Source organism: Pelodiscus sinensis, chromosome W (genome assembly GCF_052426305.1).
Source record: "Pelodiscus sinensis isolate ZL-2025 chromosome W, ASM5242630v1, whole genome shotgun sequence".
Classification (NCBI taxonomy): Eukaryota; Metazoa; Chordata; order Testudines; family Trionychidae; genus Pelodiscus; species Pelodiscus sinensis.
In genome coordinates, this window is record NC_143084.1 from 13349743 (window position 1) to 13359806 (window position 10064).

Consider the following 10064-nt stretch of genomic DNA (forward strand, 5'->3'; position numbering starts at 1 on the left):
TGAACTTGCAAATGAAGCCCGGAATTTAAATATCCCGGGCTTCATTTGCATGTTCCTGGGCGTGGCCATTTTTAAACGCCCCGTAGTTCGAGCTCCCTGCCCTGCCCGTGGCTACACGTGGCACAGACTAGGTAGTTCAAATTAAAGCTCCTGATTCGAACTACCGTTATTCTTCCTGCAAGGAGGTTTAATGGTAGTCCGAATTAGGAGCTTTAATTTGAACTACCTAGTCCGTGCCGCGTGTAGCCGCAGGCAGGGAGTTCGAACTACAGGGCATTTAAAAATGGCCACGCCCAGGAACATGCAAATGAAGCCCGGGATATTTAAATCCCGGGCTTCATTTGCAAGTTCAAATGCCTACATTAGCCACCCTAGTTCGAACTAGGGTGGCAGTGTAGACATACCCCTAGTTCCCATGTTTATGCTTAGAGCCCTAAGTGCTACCATAACATTCATGTTGTTGAAGCAAACGCCTCACTCAGTTTACGCGGCTAAACAGACAGTTTTATTGGCCAATAAAAGCAAAGTGAGCCAAACGTGGTCTCAGCAAAGCTGGGTCCAGTAAGGCTACCTAATACAATCAATCCTAGTATCTTTATACCCTTAACCAAACAGTCTGACGTCAGGGCATCCAATTACAGAAATCATCAATTAGACTAGGAAAAACAAAGCCTTATCAACAAGATGGCGGACAGGTACGAGGGAGTACCTCTCCTCTCTGAACCAGCCCAATTAACACATTCCAATAGCACATCTGTCTTGGCCTGGCGCATGGGGTGATAGAAAGTTCACTCTGGCCTACGTGCAAAGAGAAAAAGCTGAAATGGTTTCTGTTATACAAGATGGCTTCTAGCTAAACATAAACTAGCTTCATCAACTCCCCCCTTTTAGCCTTTTAAAGGCTAACCATGAAACCATTTTACATCTCTATTTTCATCAAAGCCTTTATATACATTTCTTGTTCCTCTCTCTGCTCATTATATTTTAACATCATTACTTCCACATTCCCTTTAGTAAGGGTCTGTCCCTTGTTTTCTAGAATACAAGAAATACAGCATTTGATTAACAAGAAACAAAAATAAGCACAAAAGAATATAGCCAATACTAAAACTACACCTTGCAAAATCCAAGTTCCCACATGTCCAAACCAGCCTCTTAACCAATCCCAGAGGGTCCAGTCTTCCCCCTGCCTTAAGCGTTCCACAGCTTTTTCAATCTGAGGCATCTTCCTCCCCTTCTTTGCTGGTGTCGGTGATATACACACAGCATTCCTTTCCTACTAAGGCACAAACCCCGCCCTTACTAGCTAGGACATAGTCTAGGGCCATCCGGTTCTGGAGAACCATTTGTCTCACTTCTCCTAGTTCCATATTAATGGCACGGAGAGCTTTGGTTGTGGCATTAGCTACTTTCTCGAAAGCTACTTCCAGCCTCCGAATTTCTCTTACTGCATAGGCCACACCCAATCCTGGGAACGCAATTCCCCAAAACCGCTGTGTTTCTGTTATCTCTCGGTAATTTCGGATTCTACTCCCAGGGAGATGGTTAGTGATTCGAATGGCTGGGAAGGCTGCTCCAACGTAGCAGGTTCCACTCCAGCCCTTGGGCAGTGTTTTGTATGCTCGGCGACCACATATAAAGTAATGGCCAACCTTTGCTGTTAAGGTCCTTTGGCATTGGGGCTTCATCATCCATTGCAAATAGTACCCATCGATTCCAAAGTCATAAGGGCCTTTGTTATTGTACCAGGTGTTATTTCTGTTCTATACTCTATTCAGGACAATGTTTACCTCACACCTGCTTTTCCCCACTCGGGCCCCTGAACCATTACATGTCCAGCAGTATTCTCCAACTGGTGTCAGAGCTAGGCGGATGTACCCTGGGCTAGTAAACCCTTTATCCTGCCAGGTATCATTTGGCTTTAGCTCATTAAACAATGGGCCATTCATTTGAGTGTTGTTCAGTGGGACTGGAATCATTGGGATGCCTCCTTCTGAATGTACAGGACTGTGAGCACATATCCAGCAACCTGTGGAATTAAATTCTTGGGAAACTTGGTTCATTAAAAGCATAAACACATTTGAACCATATAGGTTATAACTACTAGGTATTAAAAACAAAACTAAGCATAAGCTCAACATGAATTGTTTGTCCAGCCTCATGCTGGCTGTTCTTCAGGACTTCGTAGTTTGCTTCACCTATCGCTGGCAGGTCCTTCTGGGCCGCAGCTGGTACCTTGGCCTCGGTCTTTCAGGATCGTCTGCTTCAGGGCTTGGATTGCCGATACCAAGCCTGCGCTGATCCTCGTCTACTTCTGGACCTGGATTTCTGGTACCAGGTCTGCGGTGATCCCTGTCTGCTTCTGGACCTGGGTCTCCGGTACCAGGTCTGCGGTGCTCCTTGTTGGGGCCGACTTCTGTAGGGGCCAGGACGGGTTTGCAGTGGGATGCGTGAATCCAGGTGGGCAATCCTTCGCACTTTACAGCAGTATGGGTGGTCAGAAGGACTTGGTAGGGACCCTTCCACCTGGGTTCCAGGGCAGTCTTTCGCTGGTGAACTTTCACGCAAACCCAGTCTCCTGGTTGTAGTTTAAGGCACGGCTCAGTCGGGGCCTCTTGGAAGGCGTCCTTAACCTGTGAATGATAGGACTGTACACACCTCAGAAGTTCCTGACAATACTTGACTAGGCTTCCTTTAATGAGTATGGCATCAGCCAAGTTAATGTCTGGGCTGCTTAACAGTCTCATAGGTCGGCCACATGCAATCTCATGTGGACTGAGTCCAGTTTTCCGATTTGGAGTGGCTCTCATGCTCATTAGGGCAATCGGGAGTGCTTCTACCCATGTTAAACCTGAGTCCTCACATATCTTAGCAAGTTTGTTCTTTAAAATCCCGTTACGTCTCTCTACTGCTCCTGCGCTCTCCGGGTGTCGTGGGCAGTGCAGTGCTTGTCTGATAGAGTAGTACTTTGTCAGTTTTTGAACAATTTATCCAGTAAAGTGGGTACCTCTATCACTGGAGATCACAAGGGGCATTCCCCATGATGGGATGTAATGATTTAGAAGTTTCTTAGCTACTGTGATGGCATCCGCTTTCCTACAGGGATAAGCTTCTACCCATCCCGAAAACAAACAAACAAACAATAACCAGCACATAGTCAAAGGATTGACATTTAGGCAATTGAATAAAGTCCATTTGTAAATTCAGAAATGGTCCTAAAGGCGGAGGTCTGGTTGCCGGAACTGTCTTTACAGGTTTACCCACGTTGTGGGCTTGGCAGACAGGGCAAGCCAGACAGTAATCTTTTGCTGCTTGGGAGAATTTGGGAGCAAACCAATTTTGCTTTAGGATTGCCACCATCCCCCCTTTGCCAATGTGCGACAATCCATGGAGCACGGAGGCAAGGTGAGGTAGCAAGACCACTGGGGCAACAATGTGGCCATCAGAGCTGCACCACAAGTGGTCTGGGTGCAAGGTGCACCCTGCCAGTCTCCACTCCTGCTTTTCCGATTCTGGGGCTTGGTCCTGCAGGAGGGCCAGTTCTGACAGAGATGGCAAAGGAGCTGGCGGTGGTGGGAGAGAAGGGGACAATGCTTCAGCCCGAGGAGGACATAGGGCGGCTGCCTTAGCAGCCCGATCGGCCATGTCATTTCCTGATGCAACTTCATTAGAGGAAGAGGAATGAGCTTCACACTTAACAATAGCAAGAGCAGAGGGTAACAGAACTGCATCAAGTAAAGCGGCTACATAAGGCCCATTCTTTATAGAGTGGCCAGAGGAGGTAAGGAAACCTCGCTGCTTCCAGAGCGTACCAAAATCATGAACTACGCCAAAAGCATACCGGGAGTCAGTGTAGATAGTAGCAGACGCTCCTGCAGCAATGTGACAAGCCCTTGTGAGAGCCATTAATTCCGCTACCTGTGCGGAAGAAACAGCAGGTAGAGGGGCAGATCCCACTACATCCCAGACAGTACAAACTGCATAGCCTGCTACTAAAACTCCACTAGAATTGTAAAAGCAAGAACCGTCTGTATACAGTATAAAATCAGGGTTATCCAAAGGCATTTCAAACAGGTCTGGTCTGGGAGAGGTGACGGCTTGCACAGCTTGCAAACAGTCATGAGGCTCCCCCTCGTGGGGTGCAGGGAGCAGTGTAGCGGGATTTAAAGAGTCACAGCGAATTACAGAGACATTGGGAGAAGCAAAGAGAAGCCGTTCATATTTAACAAGACGGGCATTAGAAAGGTGCTGGGTTTTTCCCTTTAAGAGTAATGCTGACACAGAATGAGGAACAGCCAGTGTTAATGGAGATTGTAAAACCAAAGGTTCTGCTTGCTCTAAAATCCGTGCTGCCGCCGCAATTGCACAGAGGCACGGTGGAAATGAGGCCGCAACGGGGTCAAGATAGGTGCTGTAATAAGCAAGAGGGCGGTATTTATCACTATGTTTCTGCACTAGTACACCTAAAGCACATCCTTCTTTTTCATGACAGAACAAAGTGAAATGACGGGAGTAATCAGGCAAGCCCAGAGCTGGAGCAGAAGCTAGTGTTTGTTTCAGAGACGAGAAAGCAGTGTTTTGCTGAGATCTCCACGGTATAGGGGAAGGGGTCGCATTACGGGTGAGCTCCTGGAGCGGTTTGGCTAGCTGAGAAAAGTTAGGAATCCATTGTCTGCAGTAGCCAGCCATACCGAGGAAAGAGCGGACTTGGGAGGGGGTAGTGGGTTTAGGGGCAGAAAGGATTGCCTGGATTCTATCAGCAGAGCGGTGACGGCTCCCCGCCGAGAGGTCATGGCCCAAATACCGAACTGTGGGCTTGCAGAGCTGAAGTTTTTGTTTAGACACTTTATGACCCTTATTAGCTAGAGCCGTGAGAAGTACAACAGAGTCTGATCTGCAGGCCTCAAGGGAAACGCTACAAAGAAGCAAATCGTCTACATATTGAATAAGAGTAGAGCCAGAAAGGAATGTAATGTCAGAGAGATCCTGCCGTAGAATTTGTGAAAAGTAGGTGGGAGAATCTCTAAATCCTTGTGGCAGAACGGTCCAACAGTATTGCTGTCCTTTATAAGTAAAAGCAGTAAGATATTGGCAATCAGGATGGAGGGGAACACTGAAAAAGGCAGAGGAAAGATCAACTACAGTAAAATGGGTGGAATCAGGTGGGATAGAGGAGAGAATAGTGGTCGGGTTAGGCACAACAGGAAATTGAGAAATGACAATAGCGTTGATAGCTCGAAGGTCCTGGACGAAACGATAGGTGTCCCTTCCTGGTTTCTTTAGAGGCAGTATAGGGGTGTTACACTCACTTGTACAGCGAACAAGAACACCTTGTGCCAAGAGATCAGAAATGACAGGCTGAATCCCTGCCTCAGCTGCAGGATTCAGTGGGTATTGGGTAATACGGGGCAGGCGCTTAGTTGTATCAACAGAAATGTAAACAGGATCCACTGATATCCTGCCCACTTCGTTTGGGGTGGTGGCCCACAAACAGTTGGGGACCTGGGACAAAAGATCAGCATCCGAAACAGGAATTAAGGGAAATAGTTCAGTGTCAGGACCCTGCAGCAGGTCTTCCACCTCCTGTCGGGTCTGTGCAAGCACTTCAAGATAAACCCCATCAGGAGTACAGAAAATAGTGCAACGTAATCTACACAATAAATCTCTTCCTAATAAATTCACAGGGGAAGTAGGACTTAGGAGAAAGGAATGATGCGCTGAAATGGGTCCTAGTACAAGAGACACGGGTTTAGAAACAGGGTGAGGCACGACTTGATTAGAAATACCAACTGCATTAACAGCCTGGTTAGAAACGGGAATAGAGAAAGAAGACGCTTGGAGAGTGGACCTGCTAGCACCTGTGTCCACTAAAACCTGGGTGTTTTGTCCAGCAACCTGGCAAGTGAGGGTGCCGTCAGAGTTCAGGGGAATAAGCGGAGATAAAAGGGTGAAGTTGCAATCCTCCTCTGGGCACCCCTATTGACTCTCAGCCCTTGCTAAAGTAAACTGACCCTGCGGGGGTCTGAAAGCTACAGGCTCTGGCTGCCTGGGGCGGTTTGGGCACTGGCTTTTCCAGTGTCCTGGCTGTTTGCAATAGTGACAAGTGTTTGCATTTATCCTGGGGTTGCCACGGCCGGCAGAATTTCCAGACCAGGGTGAGCCCCGTGACTGTCGTTCTATAGGACGCCCCTGACTCCTGCCTGTTTTAGTAGGCAGTGATTGCAGAACTATAAGCTTAGGTTCTTTGTCCTGCTTAGCCTTTATACACTGTCTGCAGTGGTTTGCCACTGTCAGAAGCTCCTCTAAGGGTTTAGTTTCCCAGCTAATGGTTATCTGTTTTAACAGGGTCTGGATAGCTGGATCCAGTCCAGTAACAAAAGCAGCACCCAGCGCCTGCTTGGCAGTGTCAGCTGGGTTTTCAATGCCAGAGTGCCTTTCAAACACTTTAGTAAGCCTTTCCAAATAGGCACCTGGTGATTCATTTTCTTCCTGTTTGCAGGTGCTAATTTTAGCCCAATTCGGAAGTTTGGGAAAGACTTGAAGGATACTATCAAGCAGTCCGTTTCTAGCTCGGGTGAGAGCCTCTTTATTAGCTGCTAAATCTGGGTCTCCTGAAATAGGTTCAGATGGCCAGCCTGCCTTCTCTAAAATCTTGTTACGCTTATCATCAGGCAGAATCACCCTCAAAAGCAGATCAAGGTCTTGCCAGTTAGGATCATAAGACCGTATTACTAGTGCCAGTTCTGCTTTAAATTTTACCGGGTCCTCTTCTACTGAGGGAAAATCTTTGGCCATGGCGTGTAATTCGGTTTTGGTCCAGGGTTGGTAAACCCGCATACGCCCTCCTTGTGGGTTTGGGACTTCCCGTAAAGGATAAGCAGCGACGGGGCTATTATTCCCCACCTCAATACGTGTCACTGATCGTTGTCCCTTAGGAGTTGCTGGCTGGAGGAGAATAGTGCTTCCCCCAGAAATCTGATATGTAATCGGGAACACCCCTGTTCCTTGTTTTTCCTTCTCAGTCACAGCCTGGCTTCCTGAAACTACTTGGGGCTCGGGAGCTGAAAGTGGGTCTGGTACTGGCGGGGGATTCCACGCGGGGCACAGGACATCATTCATGTCATCCTGTGAATCGGGGTTTGGGAGACAAGGATACAATTGCCCAATAGGTGGTGCACTAGGCTTAGTTATCACTGCTTTTGATTGAGTGCTAGCCTCTTTCAGCAGTTTAATCTGTGTTTGCAGTTTTTCCTGAGTATCTTTAAAGCTTCTTAATTGAGATTCTTTCTGCCTTTTAAAAGTTTCTTCATACCATGGTAGATAGGCAGACCATTGCAGATCGGGAGTTTTCGCTCCACGACCCTCAAGAGCCTCCTTTAAGTGTAAAATTTTAGTTACATCAAAAGTCCCTTTCAATGGGAGTTGCAATTTTGGGTCATTTTGAGTATACAAATTCCACTTATCTAGAAACTTGCAAGTATTTTTCCCATAGTGGGTATACATAAAGAAAGCCGGACTGTCCTTAGAAGGCACTGGAATTCCTGTAGACTGACCTACCCCCATTTTCTGCACGCGCGCTTAATTCTGTAAGACACCGAACCAAAGTCCGCCTGCTTACACCATATTCTGCAAGTCACTGAATCAGGATCCGCCTGCTCGCTCTGCGAGTCACTGAATCAGGATCCGCCTGCTCGCTCTGCGAGTCACTGAATCAGGATCCGCCTGCTCGCTCTGCGAGTCACCGAATCAGGATCCGCCTGCTTGCTCTGCGAGTCACTGAATCAGGATCCGCCTGCTCGCTCTGCGAGTCACCGAATCAGGATCCGCCTGCTTGCTCTGCGAGTCACCGAATCAGGATCCGCCTGCTTGCTCTGCGAGTCACTGAATCAGGATCCGCCTGCTCGCTCTGCGAGTCACCGAATCAGGATCCGCCTGCTTGCTCTGCGAGTCACTGAATCAGGATCCGCCTGCTCGCTCTGCGAGTCACCGAATCAAGAATTCACCTGCTCGCACTGGTCCCCCCCCCTTTTTGTTGCGAAGCACTGGACTCAAGGTCCACCTGCCTCGCAGGGGTTTCCGGCACCTGCCCCAGCCCAGCAGAACACCACGTCCTGGCGCCTGGAGACAGCCTGGCGGAATGGGGCACTATGGCCTGGGGTTAGCCTCAGAGGTCAGTACTACGCCCACAAATAACAGAGAGAGACAGCAAAGCTTCCCCATAGTTCCGTGTGCCGAGAGAGAGTAATGGCACCACACCAGCTTTTAGCATCCGAACACAGAGGGTCCAGCGCATGGCTGCCTCGCTAGACACACCGGTGTGCCCTTTTGGAACTGTGACACATAAGACAGGCCTAATAGACAAAGACAGACACAGACAGACAAAAATGTTAGCCGCTCCACAAAATTGAATTCCGTAGCCCCCCTTACCCCAATGGCCGGCCGTCACTCCAAATCCCAAGCCCTCACTAGGAGATTTTGTAACAGGTATCTCCTTACCTTCTATTGAGCGCTCTGAGAGGTTTGGAAGTGGAGTGCCGGTCCGTCCATATGGGCAAGTGGCGCGTTAGGAATCTCGGTGGAACCTCCAAATTGTCGAAGCAAACGCCTCACTCAGTTTACGCGGCTAAACAGACAGTTTTATTGGCCAATAAAAGCAAAGTGAGCCAAACGTGGTCCCAGCAAAGCTGGGTCCAGTAAGGCTACCTAATACAATCAATCCTAGTATCTTTATACCCTTAACCAAACAGTCTGACGTCAGGGCATCCAATTACAGAAATCATCAATTAGACTAGGAAAAACAAAGCCTTATCAGCAAGATGGCGGACAGGTACGAGGGAGTACCTCTCCTCTCTGAACCAGCCCAATTAACACATACCAATAGCACATCTGTCTTGGCCTGGCGCATGGGGTGATAGAAAGTTCACTCTGGCCTACGTGCAAAGACAAAAAGCTGAAATGGTTTCTGTTATACAAGATGGCTTCTAGCTAAACATAAACTAGCTTCATCAATGTTAATATAGCACCCTTTCTAGCCCTGCATAGTCAAAAGACATCACTGTGAGGAAGGGGGGAGTTTTGGGGGTACAGGGGGGCACTCAGTGCCCAGCAGTTACTGGTTTAATGTGACAAAGGTGGGGAGTTTGTTGTTTCAGAGAACAGGCCAGAGTTGGTGCCATGGTGTCTGGTACCCTGATGACCCTGACCCTCCTTGGAGGACACAGCCAGGTCTGGCCAGACGACAGACAATGGGCTGCAGAGAGGGTCCCCAGCAACCAACCCAGCTGGTCCCAGTGAGGGGAGAACACTGGACGGAGGAGAGGAGGCAGAGAAGAAAGGGCCCGGGTGACCCTCTTACCTAGGGAGAAGACAATGGACTGGGGAGGGGCTGTAGCTGGGGATATTGGAGGCTCTGCTGGGAGACTGGGGGCTGTTTTGGGGGACTGAGCAGAGCAGGCAGGACTCAGCTGGCTGCAGGAGAGACTGACGTGTGGGCTGAGGGCCCAGGCCTACTGGCCTGAGAGATCCGTTGGTCTGTTCAAAGCTCAATAAACCCTCCTGTTGGGTGCTGGCTGAGAGTCGCTCTGGGCTGGAGAACAGGGCTGCACTATTCCCTCTGGGAGTGGAGGCCCCAGGGGTCCAGAGGGAGTGGACCCCCCGAAAGGGCTCACGGCGGAGGCAGGCTGAAGGCCCTGAGAGGCGCCGTCCTGGAGGCGAAGGGGCAGACCCCCCCCCCCCGGTGAGAGTGGGCCCCCCAAGAGGGGGTCGCTGCACTGGAGTGGACTCCCTGAGATAGGGCTGTCTCACTGCCGCCGGAGTGGGCTCCCCAAGAGGGAGCTGTCCCACTGGAGGGTGGGAGCCCTCCCAGGAGCCGAGGGGCCAAATGTGGGCACGACGTGTGAGCCGTGACAATCACATTTTATAATTATTTGTAATACCACAGCCTAGGGCCCAATTGAGTTTAGGCACTATCACCAGTATAAATATAGTTCAAGAAGACTGTCTCTAAAATTTAAGAATAAGATAAAACTCCATGTGGTAAAGACAACCAATAGATAGAAACAGAT

At 49.2% G+C, this 10064-nt stretch overlaps 1 protein-coding gene and 1 long non-coding RNA gene across 2 annotated transcripts; both read right to left on the reverse strand.

Annotated features, from left to right (window-relative positions):
- Positions 1–486: 486 nt before the first annotated feature.
- LOC142818410 (uncharacterized) lies at positions 487–6795 on the reverse strand. The gene is made up of 3 exons (XM_089775061.1): positions 6760–6795; positions 2369–5976; positions 487–2320 (listed from the first exon to the last, which is right to left on the reverse strand). The coding sequence occupies exons 1-2, from the start codon at positions 6793–6795 to the stop codon at positions 3097–3099; spliced, it is 2916 nt and encodes a 971-aa protein (XP_089631187.1). The 3' UTR covers positions 487–2320; positions 2369–3096.
- Positions 487–9729, reverse strand: LOC142818433 (uncharacterized). Its single transcript, XR_012895909.2, has 2 exons — positions 8497–9729; positions 487–2633 (listed from the first exon to the last, which is right to left on the reverse strand). It is a non-coding gene; the product is annotated as an uncharacterized LOC142818433 (long non-coding RNA).
- Positions 9730–10064: the final 335 nt, after the last annotated feature.